This window comes from Sapajus apella, unplaced genomic scaffold (assembly GCF_009761245.1).
Source record: "Sapajus apella isolate SASKATOON/1434 unplaced genomic scaffold, GSC_monkey_1.0 scaffold30, whole genome shotgun sequence".
Taxonomy (NCBI): domain Eukaryota; kingdom Metazoa; phylum Chordata; class Mammalia; order Primates; family Cebidae; genus Sapajus; species Sapajus apella.
In genome coordinates this window covers 8130472-8153139 of record NW_022436970.1, presented here as the reverse complement: position 1 = coordinate 8153139, position 22668 = coordinate 8130472, and the positions used below count along the sequence as shown (strand labels likewise).

At 33.7% G+C, this 22668-nt stretch overlaps 1 protein-coding gene and 1 long non-coding RNA gene across 11 annotated transcripts in view; both read right to left on the bottom strand.

Moving 5' to 3' along the window:
- RELCH (RAB11 binding and LisH domain, coiled-coil and HEAT repeat containing) overlaps positions 1-22668 on the bottom strand; it is a 124097-nt gene that overhangs the window by 19486 nt on the left and 81943 nt on the right. For 5 of the 10 annotated variants that reach the window (XM_032293666.1, XM_032293671.1, XM_032293668.1 and 2 more), the window contains 9 exons: positions 22450-22573; positions 20557-20605; positions 18447-18526; positions 14435-14541; positions 13357-13456; positions 8814-8896; positions 7969-8032; positions 6249-6387; positions 1140-1256 (listed from right to left, as the gene is read on the bottom strand). In XM_032293666.1, the coding sequence (XP_032149557.1) occupies positions 1140-1256; positions 6249-6387; positions 7969-8032; positions 8814-8896; positions 13357-13456; positions 14435-14541; positions 18447-18526; positions 20557-20605; positions 22450-22573 (863 nt within the window). Of the gene's footprint in view, positions 1-1139; positions 1257-6248; positions 6388-7968; positions 8033-8235; positions 8319-8813; positions 8897-13356; positions 13457-14434; positions 14542-17866; positions 17969-18446; positions 18527-20556; positions 20606-22449; positions 22574-22668 lie in introns of those variants that run through there. The other 5 variants (XM_032293667.1, XM_032293670.1, XM_032293675.1 and 2 more) reach the window with 4 other exon arrangements.
- LOC116561753 lies at positions 15932-17802 on the bottom strand. Its single transcript, XR_004273589.1, has 2 exons — positions 16450-17802; positions 15932-16146 (listed from the first exon to the last, which is right to left on the bottom strand). It is a non-coding gene; the product is annotated as an uncharacterized LOC116561753 (long non-coding RNA).

Here is a 22668-nt window from a genome sequence, read left to right as displayed (position 1 = left end):
TCCACATGATTATGCCATTTGTAATAAATTTCCAACATAAACTGCCCTCAACCATGTATCCAGCTTTCAGTTTTTGTATTTCCAAAGACATATGGCTACTTAACAGATAGCTCTACTTTTCTACTTTTTCTGTTTGATTTCTTCTTAACAAAAATAACCTCCTCTTGTTACATTCCAGTCAAGAGTCCAGTGTCAATGAGTGTTAGTAATATTTTAGGGCATATTTATCTCATTTAAAATTAGCTGTTCATGCTGCTCATTACTTCAATCTGGTATATAACAATGTAAACCATATATAATAATCCCGAAACTCTTCCTTTACTCTGTTTTCTGTTTAGCATGTACTTTAGTATTAGCCTTTCACTCTTTTTTCAATCTCTCATTTCCCCTTTCTTCAACTCTTCTGGATTTTAAATAAAACAGCCTAAAAGTTGGGAGTTCACTTTGCCCATCGTTATCTTTACTTCCTTCTTAGTTTTATTTTATAGGCATAGGATAGTAAAGAGAACATTTAACAGAAAGGCTAAAGTTCTTTGTTCCAGTCACACTTTTGCTTTTAACTATAAAAAATAGAAGCCAGTCATATCTTTAAACCTTAGTTTAATCATTTACAGTCATTGACATGGGATTATATGATCTCTAAGTTTTCTTCCAGCTCTACAATCCCTGGAGATGATTAGCCTTGTTGGCTTTGTACTTTTCCAATGTGTGATATCTCTCTAAGAGATAGTCACAATATTCCACTGGATACTGAAAGTTAAACATTCACTGAAAAACCTAAATGCCAAGTCATATATATAAGGCTTCCTTTTGATTAACAGAAGTCACAGCTGTAATTCTTTCTGCTCTTTATTACTTGTTCAGTTATGTAGCTAACTAATAAAAATAAAAACCTCAGGTTAAGAACCTTATCAAAATTCTCAAAACTGTAGAATATAAAAGCAGACGACTTAAAATTATCTTTTAAAATTACAAAATGCCTAAAAGAAGGAGTGGAGTGAGACAAATCAAATCTTCAATTTTCTACAATTTTTATGTAAGTTGAAGCAAAAAAGTTATCCTTTTCAGTGTTTAGTAACCGAGGTCCCCTGTAAGATTGGTTATATAAATGTAGATACACCTTAATAAAGCAAGGATACAACAGCAGGAAAGTGCACTGTAAGCTTCAAAAAGATGCGTAGCAATGTCCAGTCTTTTAGAATCTACAATCTGTAAGTTGTTCACCAAGGCTAACTTATGCAAATGTGGTATAACAACTGAAAACAGAAAAAAGAAAGGATTAAATTTTTATCCAAAACATGCATACAAAACCCTGATACACTTTAAAAATAATTTATCACTTTAATTTATTAAATTTCATTTTAATTCTGAATGACTTCAAAAGATTACCCACATCTTATACTTGCTTTTTCTTAACAAGGGAAGAAAGTAGTTTTCAAAATAAAAAGTGATCTAGCATTTGGGAGAAACAAATTGTAGCACTGTCACTATTCCCTAATTATGAGGATGTATATAAATTATTTAGCCTCACTGTAATTCAGTTTCCCAATTTGAAAAAATGAAGCCCAAATAATTATAAACAACTTACCTCTTATATTATTTATACTTTCAAATAAGTTTCTTTATAAAAATAAAATATTACCATTGCTATTAAATAGAGTATATTCTTTTTCAATAACCTATTATTTCACTCCTTCAGAATACTATTATTAGCTTTAGTTTCTCAAATTCTTAGCAAAGATCAATACGAAAGAGCACTGGTGGCTGAGTTTTCAAGTTACTCAATGAGTTTAATACCCTCAAAGAGTAACATAAAATTTCAACCTACTGCTAAATAAAAGCAATGGTCCAAGAAACAAAAACCAATTCAGTAGCAATGAGCACCTCTAGAGCCTAAGATTGTATTTTCTGGATACTACTTTCAACTAAAACCAGGGTTCTTTGAAGAAATGGCTTCAGGGTCAGTGACTGTTAAATTGTTAATCACAAGACCAATGACACAACTCCTTTCCAGTCTTTGCTAGGTTGAAGATCACAAAACTCCACTCATAAGAATCAACTGAGGACCAACTGTAGTGACCCGTTTCTTGTTTGCACTGAGTTTGTGTATATAAAAGTCATAATCTTCTCCTGGAAAAACTCCTGCTTCCTAAATAAACTGAGACAATAATCACAGCTTTCATGCTTAGCTTAGTAAAACACCACAAAAACTTAGAATGACAATGGTCATCTTTAGGGGACCTTTTGACTTGTCAAAATTAATAACAGTATGTTTATGAGAGGCTCTAGAACAAATTAGGAGACAAAAACTCCAAACATTCAGTTGAAAGTTTCATTAACTGACATGCTGAGGCCGCAACAAAATAGGGACTCCAACTCTCTCTCAAAGATGCACTAGTTCATTTCTACCCAAACCTTCAGAAACTTATCATTCTTGCACTTTATCTATTCATAGATGGTTCCTTTTTTCCATATTCTCCTGAGTCTCTAACCTTTTTCATCAGTGCTTTTCTTTAGAAATGCAACAATCACACTGCACAATATCCCCTTAAAATTGCTTGGCTAGAAGACAAATCTACAGAAGTTCATTTAAACTCTAGTCTCAAGGCGGTTAAAGCCCATAATTAAGGATCTTCCTAATTCTCAGGAAGACAGACAGGACTTTACTATAGAATTCAGATTTCACTACACACATATTGTCCTGGGTTACCACACCTGTATTAATTAATTCACTTAATTGTTAACCCCTCAGATGTAGACAGATGGTTAAAAGCAGTAGGAAATGAAGGACCAGGAGGTGATTTAATAATAATCCAGATGGATATAATTCTTCCTTTTTTATTAAGAGATGGGGTCTTGCTTTGTTGCCTGGGCTGGAGTGCAATGACTATTCACAGGTGCAATCATAGTACACCACAGCTTCGAACACTTGGACTCAAGTGATCCTCCTGCTTTGACCTCCCAAGTAGATGGACTACAGGTATGTGTCACCATGCCTAGGTAATTTAAAAAAATCTTTTGTAGGGACTTGGTCTTGCTATGTTGCTCAGGCTGGTGCTGAACTCCTGGCCTCAAGTGATCCTCCCACTCAGCTTCCTGTGTAGCTGGGACTGTGGACATGTGGCACCATGACTGATTCAGATGGGCATAATTCTAAAACTGACCTTCAGTGGGAAAGAAAAAGAGGAAATATATAACATAAGGTCACTGCAGAAGCCTTTTTCTTTAGGCAGACTGAACAAAGATTTAAAATTGCAAAGGGAAAAAGGATAATAGAAGATTTTATAAAACTGTATTTTACAAAAAATTAGCTGGATGTGGTGGTCCGCGCCTGTAATCCCAGCCGCTCGGGAGACTGAGGCAGGAGAATCAATTGAACCAGAGAGGCGGAGGTTGCAGCGAGCCGAGATGGTGCCACTGCACTCCAGCCTGGGTGACAGAGCAAGACTCTGCCACAAAAGCTGTATTTCAGAAAACTTTCAAAAAATATTCTGGGGTAGATCCAATAGTCATAAAGGTAATCTTGTCCCTTTTTTTTTTTTTTTTTTTTTTTTTTGGTCATTGTTGTTGTTTGTTTGTTTGAATAAATGGGCTCAGACCTGAAACAAGAAACTTAGGGGGAAAAAATCAGAAATGGACAATTGCCACTTTAGAAAATCTCCAATGTATGACTGAACATTTTCAGAGAGCCTTACTAAGTAAAACAGCTGGAAACAAAAAACAACCCTATGGCGTTCCAGATAAAACAACTGGCTCCTAAAAATAAAAACAAGACCAAAGGTCCTGTGATAACTAATAATTGGGAAAGATAAAACAATTGGCTCCTAAAAATAAAAGAACAAAGGCCCTGTGATAACTAATAATTGGGAAAGAACAAGGGCCACTGAAAGAACTAATGTCCTTTAATAGCCAGGAAATAGAGGGGCAAACACCTAAATACCAAAATGCCACTCCAAGGGAGATATTACCACCCAGAAATTCTCTGTCCATTCTCCAAACTCCCAAAGCCAATTGAATTCTTCGTACAGGTTCTACTTCAATTTTTATCTTCTTAATATAGAACCCCAAATTCCTTAAAGTTCTAAAGTAAAAGAGAAGCCACTTGAGTGAAAGTAAGTACAAAGTGGGGAAAAATGGCTAATTTTTATCTTTAAAAAAATCTGGTTTTACCAAAATGTGAAAGAAGATTGTACAAGACATACCTGTGGTTACACAGTAAGTTGCAGGAGGCTTCAAGGATAATGTTTTACCAGAACTATTTAAGCAGTGGGAATTTCTAACCTCAATCTGTTCCCAAACCAACCTTTAATTGTTATTTTGGGGCCATTAAGAGAAGAAAATTCCTTTTTCCCTCTTGTACAACTCCTACGGAATTTGATAGGTGGGTATCTACTCTACAATTAAAACTGTCAAATAAAATGGAAGGGTTATTTTAAGATGTTCTTGAAAATTCTAGACATTAAGATATTGATACTATGCTTAATTTAAGAAATAACTATAGTCCCAGAATTACTGAGAACAAAAGATTCCAAAGAATCAACAAAATAATTGGAGCAGATCCTATAAGAATCCAGATGAATTCTTACCACATTATCATGAGTCTTTCTTTTGAATGTACATTAAAAGGTCAGATCATGCTCTGGGAAAGTTTTAACTATGCAACACAGCACATAGCAAGGACCCATTTAATGCAATGACATTGCACACACCAAAACCCCGTTTAACTTGAGAACATACCAAACACCCATTTAACTCAACAACAAGGCATACACCAAAGAGACTCAACAACATGGCACACACCAAAGACCCATTGCCTATTGAGCCTATCCCTTAATTCAAGAGCCAAGAGTTATTCTCCTCACTTCAAAGCAACTACAGCCTCAAAAAGTCAAAGCACCTTCAGAGCTCCCACCTAGAATCACCTGTAAATTTGATCCTGCAACATGTGAAACTATCCCTAGTGCTAATTAAAATATCAACTTTCTTCTATTAGTTGGCTAATTATGAAGACACTTACCCAGTGAAAAAAATGTCATGACTGTGTTTCTATAGCTTGGTCAGTGTCCATACTCTCAACCGATATTTTGGACACTGCAGTCCAATCCTGACTTAGTATTTTTGGTTGATGACTCTCATCTTAAAGAGTCATCTGCCAGGCTGGATATGTAACAGTCTGCTGGAGAATAAAATAATGTAGTAGAAACTAAACTGATTGAAGTGGCCCAAGTTGTGGCCCTCTCTAGAGCATGTCAAATTGCTAAAAATAAAAGAGCTAAAATATAATATTGATAACTGATATGCTTTTGGAGTCATAACTTCTTGGTGCTTTGATGCTATCCAAAGAAATTGTGAGCATAAATATTGAGACCCACAGTAAAAGAGACTCTGTAAAAACTAGAGAAAAAAGGCAGATAATCTTGGAAGAATATGTAGCAGATCAACAAGCTATGAATTAAAATAAAGTTATGTATCATGCTGAATGGCATGCTTAGTGGGAGGCATGTATATTTTTCATAAGAACATGTCTAGAAACACAAACATTTCCTTAAAAATAAAAAAATAAACTTAAATATAAGGCAGCATGGTATTTAGCAATTGGCGGCTATTAAGCAATATTTCTAAATTACCTTGAGTGACTCTTCATATGTCTTACAGTAATCAGTATATGGTATAAGACCATCCACTAGGATGGGCATGGTGGCTCATGCCTGTAATCCTAGCACTTTGGAGGCAGAGGCAGGCAGATCACCTGAGGTCAGAAGCTGGAGACCAGCGTGAACAACATGGCGAAACCCCATCTCTACTAAAAATACAAAAATTAGCCAGGTGTGGTGGCTGGCACCTGTAATCCCAACTACTCTGGAGGCTGAGGCAGAAGAATCACTTGTACCTGGGAGGTGGAGGTTGCAGTGAGCCAAGATAGAGCCATTGCACTCCAGTCTGGGTAACAGAGCAAGATTCCGTCTCAAAACATAAAAATAAAAAATAAAATAAAAAAAAAGACCATCCACTAATAACAATACTTATTAATTCCCAATTATTAACTTGTTTCACACTCAGCTTGCAGTACACAAAAGTACACAAAGCTTTCAGTACCCAAGGCTTTAACACATGAAAAAGGTACACAAGGCTTTCAGTATACAAGGCTTTAACACATGTACTTTTAATACATGACAAGTCCTCAGAGGAGTGTCTAGCGTTGATCTTACATTACAGTTCAGGAAATAAGGTAGAAAAATGCAACTTACACTCGTCTCGGAACCTGGGTTCTGCATTAGGGCCAACTCTACCAAAGGTTTTTATGATCTCTGTATGCAAAGAATGTTGGTCTTGATACTGAGGATCTTCCAGGAAAGAAGCCAACTGCATTTTCACTCTTTCCAGCAACTTAAAATGGGATATTGTACAGTCATTTTATAGAATATTGAAAACTGAGTGGTGTTGTTATAGTGAAAGACATACATTAAACATGACTTATAGCAGTGGATTAAAGCAACGTATATTCCAATGATAGCAGAAATTTGGAATTAAATAAGTATTTAATTTTTTGGCTCGGAGAAAGTTTCCTACTTTTGCTTATGTTTATAAATTCTTAATTAAAAAATACAAATATTCCTGAAAAAATTATAACAACAAAAGAAAAAATATCCTACCAGATTTAGGGAAAAGTAGGTAAGTTTATGATGATTTTGTATCTAAATTATAATTCTTAAAACAAATCATACTGTAAGTTACCCAATTATTCACCTTCTGAAAGCAATGAGTCATTAATGACTTATATCTTACTCACATTTCCCTAAAAGACATTTTTATTTTAGGATTGAGAACATGTTGAAATTCTGCCAAGACTGCAAGCTTTGCAGAATGATGTGCTTTTCCTCTGTGGCTTCACCAGTAAAATATATAAGTGAAAAAATGAAAAACATTCTTTCTGTAACTAAAAAACTTTAGTTTTTGTTATAAAAAATCTACATGATAAAGGCATTTTATTAAAACCTTTCTTTTTTGGGTAATATGTCCACAAATTATGTTCTAATCTACAGGGTTTTTCATTTCTTTAAGGATATATCCAACATAATAACAAATAATAAAAATCTGATACCAATTTTGAGAAGTATGTTGTAGTGTTGCAAAGAGAACCTAAAAATATTGAAATCAGTTTCAGAATCAAAATACACATTTAAGAAGGAAGGCCTTGGTGGTATCCAGAAACAGGCATGGCAGAGGGCCTGACCAGAGGATCTACTCTGCAACAAGGGGATACCAGTCTACTAAATGACTTTTACAGTTGATATCAATGACACAGTTATCAGAATACAAGTGCCCCTTTGCCTTCATTTGTAACTTAGACAGATTTGTGTTCCTAATGTTATCTGGCAAAACACTCCTCAAATCTGTGCAACACTGGCAATTACAAATTTATGTAGATTGGCCAGGAGCCTACTGGATAATAGAAGGCTTTGGAACCAGACCTGATTTGAAGGCTTATTCAAAACTGCAATATCCAGCTAGGCTTACAATAGAACATCTAGCAAGGTTGTCCAACACACTGTTTTTTATTGTTGTTTTGTTTTGTTTTGTTTTAAGGCTTTTAACAGCCTGAAGCCATGGTTTTTAGTTTCTGTCTCTAGTGATGAGTAGAAAAGAGGGATGAGGAAGGGGCTTTACTGGCCCAACCAGAAAGAGAAACTAAGAGTCCATGACTATATTCTCTCCCTTGGACATCCCTGAAAGCTTGGCCTATACTTAATGTTCTGATTAAGAGGAAAGACTAGAGATTTCCTTAGGATATGGAAATACACCTTGGTTAGGGTACCATGTTTTCACATAGTGAGATCCTCCTCTGGCCCAAAGCTAACTAGGGCACAAAGTAAAAGATAAGATGCTCCCTGCTGCCTACCGCCAAACACATGTATCATGATCACCTCAAAAGCACAGAGACATAAATAAATTTCAATTATTTCCTACCTCTCTTTGAATTACTGTTTCCATAATAGTGCCAAAGGCTGGAATGGTGGCAATCCTGACAGAGCTGTTAGAATTAAAAAAGAAAGAAACTGAAGCTTTGAGATGAACAATGAGTACTATTAAAATGTATATTAAAGTAAGTACAAGGTAAATATACTGTATTAGTCTCTAGCAATGACAAATTAAATAAATTTAAAAAAAGCAGACCAAGAAGAATGCTCAAAAAGACAGACAGGATAACTTAAGGTCGCAGTCTGTGAAACTCACAATTCAGGATCACTGGACAAGGTAACAAGGGCCGGAGCAACCCGCTTGTCAACTAACGCTTCACTCATGCCTCGAAGAGTCAGCTGTAAACCAGTCAACATGCAATAAAAAATGGTTTGGTAAACTGGAATAAGAACTGGGTTAGCTGTGACTGAGGATGGGCAGGCAGACTCATTGGTCTTTCTTGGTTTAGTCATCCACACGAGACATTAAAATGTTAGGCCTTTGGTTCATGCTACTACACTTACTGGTAACAACCTGTTAGTGAGATTAGCAGAGCATCCCTTCTTGGCTTGAAAGAAACAGTCCATCAGCATATTTTAGGTTTTAGAAGTATTTATTGAGCACTAATACTACTAATATATTTTTTCAATACATGGCCTCCAAATTACACTTACGGTGAAGGCTGATTTAAAAAGAACCATGATATTTAAATAATATGATAAAGTTTAAAATAAGCATAATCCAATATTATTGATTTAAAGAGATTCTTCAATAAATTTAAAAGCTGATGGTTATTTCTTGACAGGCACATTTTGAAAGGGATGCTGAATGTAAAAGGCAGGGATGACACTTACATTTCAGGGTCACTGGAGAGAGTAATGAGAGCAGGAACAACCCTCTGAGCTACCAGAGTTTCATTCACCCCCTTCACCAACAGCTGATTGGTCAGCGCAGGGGGTATCACAGGTGATGCATGGAAAGAGCAAACACAGTGCGCCACGGGAAGAAGGAAGGAACAACCAAGAGAAAGAGAGAAAACACAAAAGCAAAACCAAAATTAGAAGCTAAGCAAATACTGCTACTAGAGTGCTTTACAAAGGCAGAGAATGCTTAGGAAGAAAATAAAGCTTAAGTAGCCTAGCAGTCCACGAAAACAGATTTTGTCACCACTTGAACAGCGTTTGGACTTTTGATCAAAGAGTCTAAGCAATTTCAACGTCAATCAAAATGTAACTTAATACTTTTTTTTAGCTTCTTTAAAACATATTGTGTTCTATGGTTAAAATTCTCAAAGTAAGGGCGGTATGCTTTTATTATGACCAACAGGGTAGAAACTGGGCTGTTTTTAAACCAAACTCAAATAGCCAGCAGCCACCACTAAGCCACTTATTATTGTGCTATAGCTATAGCAAGTGTATTTTAAAACCACACAGGAAAATTCCTAACCTTTTAAATAATATAGCTTTCTCTTTTGAGGTACAGAGATAATAATACTGTGTATTGGAAAGTATTACACTTGGGAATCAGATCTGGGTTCAGACGCTAGTTCTCCACTTATGAGCCATGTGGTCTTAGATACATAATACTTTCCATAATCTCTTGAAACCTAAGTTTTCTCATCTGAAAATGGTGATATTATTATCTACCTCAAAGGGCTGTTGTGTTATTAATTAGCAAATAACATACTTAAATACTGTGCCTGACAAACAGGCATTCAAGAAATGAGAGTTCAATTATTTTGATTACTGCAAGAACATATGATTTGTGATATGTTTGGAGGAAATGATCTTATTTAAAAAACTTTTTGGTAGTTAATATTTAAATAGGTCTTTTAGATTTCTTATATATTCAAATAAAATTTGAGATAAAAAAGATGAGTAGAACTAGCTCTCTATAATCCAATCACAAAACAATTCATTTAGCAACCAGTGCTAAATTGCAAAACAAGAGAACAATACAGAGCCTATGTATTTTGTTTGATAAATATTACTGAATTTTATGAGTTCAACAGAGAAGGGCAATCCCTTCTCAATTTCAGAATGTAAGCACATATTAATCCTAAATGCTCATCAATCTGTTTACCTAGTAACTAGTACCTAGTCCTCACAGAAAATCAAAGATGTCACAGAATTTTTGGGAAGCCGAGAAGGGCAGATCACTTGAGGTCAGGAGTTTGAGACCAGCCTGACCAACATGGAGAAACCCTATCTCTACTGAAAATACAAAATTAGCCAGGCATGGTGGCACATGCCTGTAATCCTGGTGGAGGCCGCGGTGAGCCAAGATTGTGCCACTGCACTCCAGCCTGGTCAACAAGAGCAAAACTCTGCCTCAAAAACAAAAACCAAAACCCCCCAAAAAAAACCCTACCATTGTGTGCCTATGTGAAGGTATTTCTCTTATATAAGACATCAGAGAAAGTAGCTCACTTTAGGTGAAGATTCTTAATTTTGCAAAGATTTTTCACCGTTTACCCAGTGATTCATTTTAGAATCCACTTCAGTATTTTGAAATAATTTTTATAAAAAAACACAGAAAATTAGCCAGGAATAAAATGACAAAGAACTTTTAATATCTTAAACATTACAGATATTGGATAGAAAGAAATAAGACAAAGAAGTTCAAATATTGTTAAATAAAACATTCTTCTATTATTTTATAAATAAGATTCCTTAGAGTTGTATCAGTATCTTGAAATTTCTGCTATCTTGAGACTATCAAAAGCATTTAAAAAAGAGGGTAATTTAGGGGACAAATTAATTTTTCATTGCTGTAGGTTTTTTAAGTTCAATTTCTTAATAAGCTAAAAATCAGAAAGTAAATTTAAGAGCTATCAATTGTGATACGCTTTAACACAATATATCATTTGATCTTTTCACTGAAGTACAAATGTTATCAACATTTTAACAGATGAAGAAACAAGCTCAGAGAGGTAACTTGTCTAGGGTTTTAGAGTCTAAGTAGTAGGGCTGGAAAAGGAACTCTGTCCAATCTGACTTAAAATCCATGACTTCTTTTAGTTGTGTTCTAATGTTACATGCTCAATTTCCTAAAATATATATGAAGTTCTTTTCTGCATCTTTTGGAAAATTTATGCCACATGATACATTCCTCTTATAATTTCATTAATTTGCTACTTCAAAAAGTAATTTATATTCTCTTATTTACATGAGAATAATATGATTGATTGGGTTCCCTCTTTTTGTTCTGCTGTCTAAAAGCTAACCTAAATTTAGTATTGAATTTCAGTAACCATATTCTATTATGTGCCTGGTATATGCATTTCTTACTTTCTTCTCAACAGTTCTGGTCTCACCTTTTAAAAAAAACAAAGTGTTTTTATTTTGAATTAACTAATTTTTAGGGTAAGCAGGCATAATTCCAAATTATAAAGCATTGGAATCAAAATACATCTTATGACCCATTATTCTTTTAATACAATTTAGTTTAAATAAGAATCATTGACAAAAAAGGAACCTTAATTTCTCTAACTGACAATTTTTTTTGACATGCTCATTGAAATTTATCATAAGTGAAATTGAAAAATATTGAAATAGTTTCTCAAACAAGACCCAGAAGTTCATCAACAACCTGAGAAGACACTGAAAACTGCTTAAGCATAGATATAGTTTCCAGACTAGCACTGACAGCAAGCAGAGAAACCAAAACCAGAAATAAGCCACACATAAGAAGTAAGGCAGAAAACCAAACAAATCAAGCAAAAAACTCCAAAACAAATGAAAAGCGAGGCTACTTCATTTTATTTACTTATTTTCATTTACATGGTATGATTCAACAGTGCATACATACATTTTAGAGACAAAGGATTTAAGAAAAAGAAATAGCTTTTATGAGCTTAGAATAAAATAATAGGAAGAGAGTGTATTAAAGAAATAACTCTTCATTTAAAAGGATACTTTCTTCTTTTGGGGAGAGGAGGGACTGATGAGTGACTTTTCTTTCATGGTGATGCTCCCTTATCAGCATACTGAATAATCAAAATGATTTATACCCAGAAGGACCTTGTGCTAGACATAAAACCAAATAGTGACTTTGCCATTCATCTTCAAAGAACCTCTGATTATGGCTTTTTAAAAAACTGCTTTTGTTTGATAACTGAGGGAATAACATGGATGGAGAATTTTCAACTTCCTGATAATAATGTAATTTTCTTGAATTCACAAATCTAATTTACATATTTCAAAATTTTAGAAAGCATATATTTTAAATATATCAGTACCCCATCCTTCCAATTGCAATTTATCTTAAATTGTGGAGAAATTCTAATATTTAGGAAGATTTGAACTACCCAATTCTTTTTATAGAAATAAATGTTTAGGTATTTTAAGAATCACATGCATATTAGGGCAATTTTAGTTTGGATAAGTATATGTCCTCTATTACTATCATATATTTTGTGAAAGAATAGCATAAATAAAAAAAATATAATGACAGTAAACATCTATTATAAGCACTTATTAAGTTCCAGAGACTGTTTTAAGGGCTTTACAAGCATTAATTTAATATTAACAAAAATCCTTTGAGACTGATACTTTGAGACAGATACTTTTTATTCTCAACTGTCTTTTGTAGATGAGGAAACTAAGGTACAAAGAGGTTCAACCTTGTCAAAGTAATTTACAAAGTCACTAGGTGGCAGAGATGAAAACTGAACCCAGACAGCCTAGCTTTATGGCAAGACTAAAAATCAACAAGAAACAGTAAACCAATTTTAGTGCTCAAAGTTCTAATGCCCTCCTGCTTTTCACACCCCCCTCACAAACATACTAGGGCTATGACATAATTTGTTACATGATGGGTATAAAAGATAGTTATTTTAATTTCATACCTAACTTGGGTAGATGGCAATTTAATGCAATTCAGGTAAATTATCTGGTCTCCTCTCTTTTACAACTCTACGGGCAGTTGATGTATTGGGATATTATTCCACATATGAAATGTTAAGGAATAGTTAAGTAAGAGTAATCAGTCAAATAAACATTTCCATAATTGCAATAACTGATTTTCTAATGCTACTGATAAATTCAACTATATTTCACAACTTAAAAGATATCCTGTGGTTTATTTTCTTCAGTAAATAGAAAAGTATAGTCTGAAAGAGTTATGTAAGTTAGAAATTAATAAGATTTAAAAGATAATTTGAGACATAAAAGTGATAACTGAATAACAGTCAAAGAACCAGTAAGGCGAGAAAACATTTTTAAATATGTCAAAGCTAAATTTCTGCCCCATCACACAGTACACAACTAGACATTGTTCAAAGCCATAAAATGTATGAACGTAACATGATATGCAAAGTATTAAAAAAAAATCCCTTCTCCTTCTTCTAAAAAAAATTATTGTAATTGAAACCAACAGAGGCATCTGTCGACATACCTCGAACATTCTAGCAGCAGTACACCTCACGAGTGCCGAAGTATGGACAACACCATACCACAAAACAGTTAATAGCAACTCATGGTAGGCTGGATTTGCACTAGAAGAAAAAAAACAGTGTTAACATTGAGAGCCACAGTCCCTTGCCAGTGTACTGAAAAACACTGTATTTATAAGAAATATTAATGACAAGAATATTTGCAGAACATATGGAATTACTTTGGCTAGATAGGTTACAACTAAGATTCTCTAAAAAAGGATGTCAACTTCTTTATTCAACCACAATCTTTCAGCATATTCAGAAATCCATTTTTAATTTCTCTAAGAATTTGCAATTGTGACAGATAATTCCACTCTTTTTAATAGCATGCAAGTTAAAATTATGAAGAAACAACAAATTTCTCCATGAGAAAAAAGGAAGGTACACTGAACTAAGAGTCAGGTGGGTGAGCTACATACAACCTCTGTGGGTCTTGGTTTCTGGATCTATAAAAATCGGGGAAGCAGCACATATCCTATTTATGTCACATGGTTGTCGTAGAATCAAATAAAATCAACTCAAACCATCTGTATGGAAGGGTATGTCGGCTGTGATGCCTATGCAAACGTAAGGTGGTATTATGAATAAATGCATGAGTCTGTTTTTAGTAAAGACTGAGATAAAATTATTTTAGCAGCCAGATGATGTGATTATGAGCAGGGGACTAAGCAAATCACACAGTGAAAACAGGAGCCAAAGAAACTGGCTTTCATTTGGGGCTCCTTTTTCAGTTCTGGGAAACTAAATTTTCTTCAAATCTGTACTTGATTTTATTTCTCCAACTGCTTGAAAGAAAACATATGTCTGCACCCTTTCCCCTACTTTTTAAATTACAATGTATTGATTACAAACTATTAAGAATGAACAAATAAGCAAAACCAAAAAAGGCAAACTAAAATACACAAAAAGAACCTTGAAGCTTCAAAACCAAGAGAACGGGTGTGCATGTCAATCCTTTAGAGTTAAAATATGTACTCCAGAAATCCAATCTAAAAATTTTATATGCCTTTTAGCAAACTATAAGCTGTTATTTCTTACCCTAATTCCACAAAAGAAGCCTTCAGGCTATCAAGAGGAGCATGAGATAATGAAAGCAGCGTCATTACATCTTCTAAGAATCCAACTAACAGTTTTCGGTCTTCTTCCTACAGAGGAAAAATACTAATAATGAATTTCCAAACAATCAAGTAGAACTAAATACCATATTTACCTATCTATAATGAGAAAATGTTACCAAATAAGGGGAAAGAATCCAAATTTGGAAGCTATTTAAATTAAAAGATATTTATTAATTAAGCATATCTATGGTCAGAATGGTATGAAGACAAAGACTCTCCTGATTCTTTAAGTTAGACCTGTGGTCTAATATAGTGGTAGCCACTAGCCACATGTGGCTACTTATATTTAAATTTAAATAAAAAATTACGTAAAGTGAAAGATTCAGTTCCTTGGTTGAACTGTGTACAATGCAAAGGCTTAATGGACACACGTGGCAAGTGCCTAACTGATTGGATAACTCAGCTATAGATTATTTCCATCACTGTAAAAAGTTTGGATGATCCTGATTTAGAATATTAAAAGGTATAATCTTATATTAAAATTTACCTTACCAATTTTAGTTTCCATGAATTTTGGCTCTATATAATACAAACTATTAGAATAGTCATCCCCTGTAGAAAAAAATAGTAGAAAACTGATTTCTAAGAAATTATCTTTGGAATATCTTACGGGTGAAAACTAACTGCAAGCTTGGTAAAATATAGACTACTGTGTTCTTTTAAGAAACAGTTGCATACCTTGATTAAAAAAAATCTGCATTTTTCAAAACTTTCTTTAATGAACTATTACTTTCATAATCAGAAAATATGTTAGAAAAAGAAAACCTGCTAAATTAAGAGAGTAAAAAAAAAATAACTTTGTATGTTAAATTAACCTCAATATACAGGGGAAGGGAATCTGACAGTTTGTTGGAAAATAAATACATAATAAAATCAAGTTGACATTAGGGACACAGAAGGTCTGCAGTAAATTTTAACAGATCACAGGAAGTCTACAACAAATCAAAAGATCCATGAAGAAGACTGGATTATCACCTACCTCTTTTACTTCCTACATAATCAGGTTAGTTTAGAATGAAGTAGAGATAAGGACTGATAAAAGTAACACGAAAAAAGGATGAATACAACAGCTTTAAGACCTGCAGTTTACTAAGTCTACTTAGTAAAAACTGTAGACACTGACACATTAGCATCAGGGCAATGCTGGAATTGTGATTTCACCCATTTTTAGTTGCCTATTATTTCAAATATAAAATAGACATAACTTTGGAAAAGAAACCGGAAATCTGAGAAAAACTTAAATGTAAAATAAGAGGTACAAAATAAGACTTCTCAATAAGTATGCATTCTTTTGATTTTTAAAAATTTGCTATAATCTTATTTATCATTTTCGGAATCTCAAAACAAGTAATACTGCTTATATATTTGATTCAAGATAATTTTTGTTTACTGTGTTTTATCCTAACAAAAATTTTTGTTTAGTAAGATAAACATTAACTGGTGTGCTTCCTAAAATAACCCCAGCAATCTGTGATTGCTACCTCAATTTACTATTTATTTTATAATAAGTTGAAAAGTTCTTATGTCTTTACAGATATGAATAACATGCTAAGACTTCATAATGACTCGAAAGAAATGTCCCTTATTCATTTATTCAACAGATCCATTCTGAGGGCCTACTATGAGCCAAACCTTGTTCTTTTTTTTTTGAGATGGAGTTTTGCTCTTGTTACCCAGGCTGGAGTGCAATGGCACGATCTCGGCTCACCACAACCTCCGTCTCCTGGGTTCAAGCAATTCTCCTGCCTCAGCCTCCCGAGTAGCTGGGAATACAGGCATGTGCCACCATGCCAAGCTAATTTTTGTATTTTTAGTAGAGATGGGGTTTCACCTTGTTGACCAGGATGGTCTCGATCTCTTGACCTCGTGATCCACCCGCCTCGGCCTCCCAAAGTGCTGGGATTTTAGGCGTGAGCCACCGCGCCCAGCCCAAACCTTGTTCTTAGTAGTTAATTATTATGATTTAAAATGTTATTTATGGTCAAAATAAAAATATTAACAAAACTTCAAGAGGGCGAAAAAGAGAATAAAATACTGACACCACACATTATACAAGAACACTTTCCAAAGTTAAAGAGGAGACTGGTAGGTATGCTGTTGTGTCTGGCACTGTTAGGACTTACTATATTTGATTGCCATAAATTTATGAACAACAGATACACTTTATTAACATACATGACTTAAAATATTTTAAAAACAGAAGAGTATCCATATCAGGGTAGTATTAGAAACTAGGGTAGAAAAGAAAAATTTAAAAGAATACTGTGCCACTTTAACAGAGCTGTAACTTCCATTGCAAGGTAATATGTGATAACAACTTCTATTGCAAGGTAATATGTATTCTAGGTTAAAAATTCAGGGAACCATTGGAAAAGGTGTTCCTTCTTCATTCTTACATGTTAACTTCTAAAAGTGCTTTATCCTGAGTCAGTATTTCCACCTTACTGGTGGGGCTGCCTCATACTTAAAAATTACTACTATGCTTTGAGACACATCATCATATGTTATTTACTTAAAACAACGTTAAGTAGAGTGTAGCAGCCGTTATATTGGTGGCCACCACTAAACCACACCTCCTAGTTCATATCCTGGCTTACTTCCCTCCTTTTGTTTTAATCTGGGTTGGGCCTGTAACTTATTTAACAAGAGACTGCAGTAGAAATGACGTTGTGCTAACTCTAGGCCTAAGCTTTAGCCTAGCAGATTCTGCCTTTTCATTCTTGGGAGCCTTTAGCCACCATGTGGTAAGTCTGGCTCTGCTGCTTCAGAAGCCATGTGAAAAGAGAGAGGTCCTGGGACTTATTTAGAGTGGAGACCCCCTCAGCTAACCTACTTATTGCAGCAACAGAAGTGACCACCAGGAAGAACAGCAGAAGAGGAGAAAGCTGTGTGAGGCCCAGATTGCAGAATCATGAGCAAATGAAACAGTTATAATAGATCATTATGTTTTGGGGTAATTTGTTATGCAGTAAAAATTAAGAAAAATAAATTTTCAGGTTGAGCATCCCTAATCTGAAAATTCAAAATGCTCTAAAATTTGAAACTTTGTGAGTGGCAAATTGATGCTGCGTGTGAAAGCCTGTTGTCATTTGCTGTGGCTGCTGCGGATATGTATTTCACTGTATTAAAGACATGTTATATTTTCTTATTGTTAAGTACCTACATGTGAAAAAGTATAAGAAAACGATTGCTCATTTGTAGCATATAAATGCAAAGTCAGGAACGATGGTCATGCCAACCAACCAGATTGTCCACATGGGTGTCTGAGACAGTGACTCCTTTGCTTTCTGATGGTTCAATGTACACAAACTGTTTCATGCACAAAATTATTTAAAATATTGTATAAAATTACCTTCAGGCTATGTGTGTAATGTGCATACGAAATACATTTTGTGTTTAGACTTGGGTCCCATCCCCAGAATATCTTATTATGTATATGCAAATACTCCTTTATCTGAAAAAAAAAAAAAAAAAAATCCAAAATCTGAAAACGATTTTGTCCTAAGCATTTGATAAGGGATACTCAACCTGCATTATTAAAAAGTACTTAGCTAAAAATGCTGATAAGGTACAGTATTCTACAGCACTTTGTAGTTTAGTTCACCTAACACATGTGTTCTGCTTGTCATTTATTTATGAAAAACATTATGGAAGACAAAGAAACTCTACTAAGTAAGTACAATCTAACACTTCTAACACAATATCAAAAAGCTCATAATCTCTAAATTTATTTGTTCAACTGAGGTTTTAGTCAGGCCCTTATTATTCATATATGCTATCCATTATAAATTATTTATTGTTTTCAAAAATTGTAAATTGTTTTCCTTTATTGGTAGCAATGTCACATACATACACGTTAAGAAGACACAATATTAGGTGTTTTTCTAAATAGAAGAAAGACTTTTACTAGAGAATCAGAATTTTTCCCTTACCTGAATATAACATGTAAGGACTCCTGTTGCATAAATGGGGACTGTAGCTTTAGTGAGGACCCCATTTCCTGCTGAGGAATCTAAAATTATTAAAATAATTTAAAAAATAAGTATATTTTCAGTGTAAAGAATAAAATCACAACGTGATTATATTTAAAATCACAACTGTTTATGAGGTTACAAATAAATATTGTCATTACTTTGAAAAACATGTTTATTAGTGGTTGTGAAATACAACTTAGTGCTTCTTGAAGAGCCATTAGCATAAACATTTCAGACAAATGGGAAAGAACATGAATAACCAAAACAAGATGTTATACTCTTGATTTCCATAATTGGAAATCAGAACTTTCCTCTTGAAAGTCTTCTAAGTGTCCATATAGGCAGATATCCAACATTTTTATGTTTTCAAGTTTCAGTTTAGTAAAATGTAAAGGCATTCACCTAAAAACACCTAGATATGTGTTACTTGATCTGTTTCTAGATAGAAGGTAGTTTCCCATACTAGCCTGATTTCCTGAGCCCCTCCTGCATCCTCAATAGGGTTTTCAGCCAGACAGAATCCTGATTATTTTCATGGAGGAGGAAGGAATCATGCTAAGTAAAGCAGAGAAAAAGGAGAAAGCAGGCAATCATAGTTGTGTGCCCTGTGACTGCTTTAAAAGAGATTTTCTTATACAGCCTCTGTGGACAATTCCAAAAGGAAAGTTGTAGACAATGATAGTGAGATGCTAATTATTATTCACAGTACCCAGACCTCTTATTTACTGATCATGAGGCACTGTTTTAAGTGCTTTATGTTTGCTGTTATATTACCAAGAATATTTTTTTACTATACTTATTTTTTTTATATGGCTTTAAATTATTTTCTGAGGGTACTACATAAAAAAATTGAGTTGAAAAGATTTATTTAACTAACTGCCCTGAAGAAATTTGCAAAAAAGCAGTTCCATTTTCACATTAATTAGTATTTGATGTTTGTTTATTCTCTTGGTAATAGTACCTTTTTCTTGGGGAGTGTTGATGTTAATGTCAGAACATAAGCTTAAAGTATATTCATAAATATGGACTACATATACAGGGGTTAATAATTACTTCCTATTTCAACAGCTAAACATTCATGGCTAACTAATAATTCCAAAAGCTGTCAGTTTTTAAAATATTTACCTTTTTTCTTCACTAATTTATCACAACCATTAACAATTAACATATAATACCAACAACTTAGGCATTCCAAATATCAGTCCTTTAAAAAGACATTAAAAATAACCTTCGGGAGTTATTTGTCATCCCCCACCCCCACCTCGACCCCCCATAAAATCTCTTCAATGTCTTCAGGCTCAAAAGAATTAATTTATTCATTCTCTGACTACCTCTGAGGACTGCCAAAAATGGACTTTTCTAGACCATTGAACTCAAACCACTAAGGTGTGTGTATATATATATATATTCTCTATATATTGATATATATGTATTCAAAATCAACCAAGTTAAAAATGGGGGTGAGGGTGCTACACATGTTCCACAGTTTATTCCTAGAAACTAGAAAAATACACAGTGACACAAGATCCATATACAAACAAGTCCTTAGGCCAATGGCACCATAACTAGACTTCTTAAGGTAGATGAGGGAAACTATCAACAAAGTAGCTGGAGCTACCCAGTCAAGCCTGCCGTTTCTCTCATGTTTCATTTTGAAAACATATATGGATATATACTGTTCTTTTCTACTATGTTTAATTTTTAAAAGTATTAAATAACTAATTAGGAATTAGATGCAACTTATTTTATAACTGTCAGTCTCTTGAATATACTACTTCAAACCTCTAAACGTATGAGTACCCAGGTTGCAAAGCTCAGCCTTACATCAACTTGGTTACAATGAAGGTATATATTTACAATCAGATCGACAGGGATTAATCTCACTGCCACCTCATAGGAAGGATATTAGATGTGATACACTTATAAAAACCAAGAACTCCATAATATAAATTTTCCATTTTGATTGTACTTGCAAGTTCATTTATACAATTTATAAATATGGAGAATATAGTATTTTTCCTGCATAAAGAAATGCAATTGTTTTTAAAAGTAATAATGACAAACTTACCAATATTTTCTTCAGATAGTCTTAAAATCTCCTGGAACTGAGGTTTTACCTAAGCAATCCAAAGAAAAGATTCAAAAAGTCTCAGGTTCAATGGACCAATTGATTAAATGAAATGTCTACTACTGTTGCTACTACTATTTATTTATTTATTTAGCTTTATAGATGACTTGAGTCAAGTAGTCAGAAATATAATAATTCTTAATCCTGAGTCTTAGGATAAAAAATTCAAGTTACTGAAAATAAAAACTTTAAGGATAAATTTTTGAAAAAGATTAGCTCAGGTCAACAACTACTTTCTGAATGGCCTCTGGTTTCTCTTATTAAAATAATTTCCAATATGATTTTAAGTGGTTGTAATTACTGCTTTCTAAAACTGAACTTGGTTATAGAAGTATTACTTAGGTAGATATTATGTGGTTAGAATTATTGAAAAAAGCATTTGGCTGTATTTTTAAAAAATGAAAAGGAAATTTCAGTCACTTGAGGTGTTCAGTAAGTATCATAGTCATCATGTGACATTTATCTTAATCTTTTATTATAACTCTTCAAATTTAAATATGAAATACAGAATTTAGTTTAATATTTTAAGTTAGAACAAAGACTTGCTTAAATGTTTTATTACTAAAGTTATCACAGATTTCAGGCCACTCAAGACAACCACTTACTGTTAAGTGAACAAATGGATTCCTACTTGCTTTTCTAAAAAAAAAAAAATAGCTACTTACTTTGGAGATATCAAACAATTTCTGCCAATACTGATAACAGGGAAATCAAATTATATTTGTTTAACAACTGAATGCTACAGAAAAACATAAAATAATTTTGTTTTTCCTATAATAACATCAAGGTCTGGTGTTTGCCCTCCTCTCTGTGGGTGAGGCACATAATTTATACATTTAGCTTAAACTGAGAGAAAGACCAATGTTAAAAGATTCATCTATTGAATCATACTTATAGAAGTGAAAGATACTTCTGTAAAAATTCTTCATTTTACACATGAAATGACTAAGGCCAGAAAATTTAAATTATTTATTAAAGGTCACAAACATTAGTCAACAGATCACAGGACCGTAACCTAAATCTTCTGAATTTTGTCCTGTTCCTTATATCACACTATTTGCTTTAAATGTTTCAACTATAGATTTAATAGTAAAGAGTTACACTAAATCAAATTTAATAATTAAAATGCTAACCTTTTAAATGTCTTGATTAACATTTGATTATAGAAACTATATCTTTTTATGTTTTTTATTAGCTCTCTAAAGAACTGGCTTAACAAAATGTTATGAAGACAAATGGTTTAATAGGTTAATGAATACATTAGGATCTAATGACATTTCAATTTTAATATCTGAAACTACAAAATAACCTGTATGGGCTTATGTGACAAATGATACTTTTGGTAATGACTGAAATATGTAGAATTTATCTCCAGTGTCCATGCTATTCTAAGTGGTGGTATCTTCGCAGCAAGTTTTATATATAAGTTGCTGTGGTTCCACAATCACTTGAGGTTTTTACCAAAGTGTCCTGAGCAAACAGCCGCTTCCTGAACCGGTGATAGTAAGTACCAGCAGCACACTCAAAGGATTGTGGTGGAGCTCCCTAGCTGACACTTCCTATACTGAAAATCTTTGAGGATATCCACAATGAGTAAAGCTTATATTCAAGTCTGGGTATGAACTAAGCTTAGGCTAAATCATCTTCTGAAAAATCAGTAAAGTTAAGAATATTACCAACTAGAACTTTTTTTTTACTATCATAGTATTCCAAGATACTAAAGAAGTGAATTAAATAAAAGAATGGTTCATGCTTTTATTTATTGTTACAGTGTTAACACATTACATTTCTATGTCTTTTTCATATAAGAAAACATAGAATACAAGTTTTTACCTTAGTGTTTGTAAAAATTTTGCCAAATGTCCGGCAAAGGCGCCAGAAAAATCTGGAGAATTCATGGACACAGGCAGTTGAAGTAACATTAATTTTGCCAACTATTTCTATAAGTTGTGGCAACCTGAATATGAAAGGAAAGAAAAATAGGCAGGGGGTACATATAAATTACTGTTTCCTTGCCAATTTCTGAAACAATGCAAATCTAACAACCTCTTC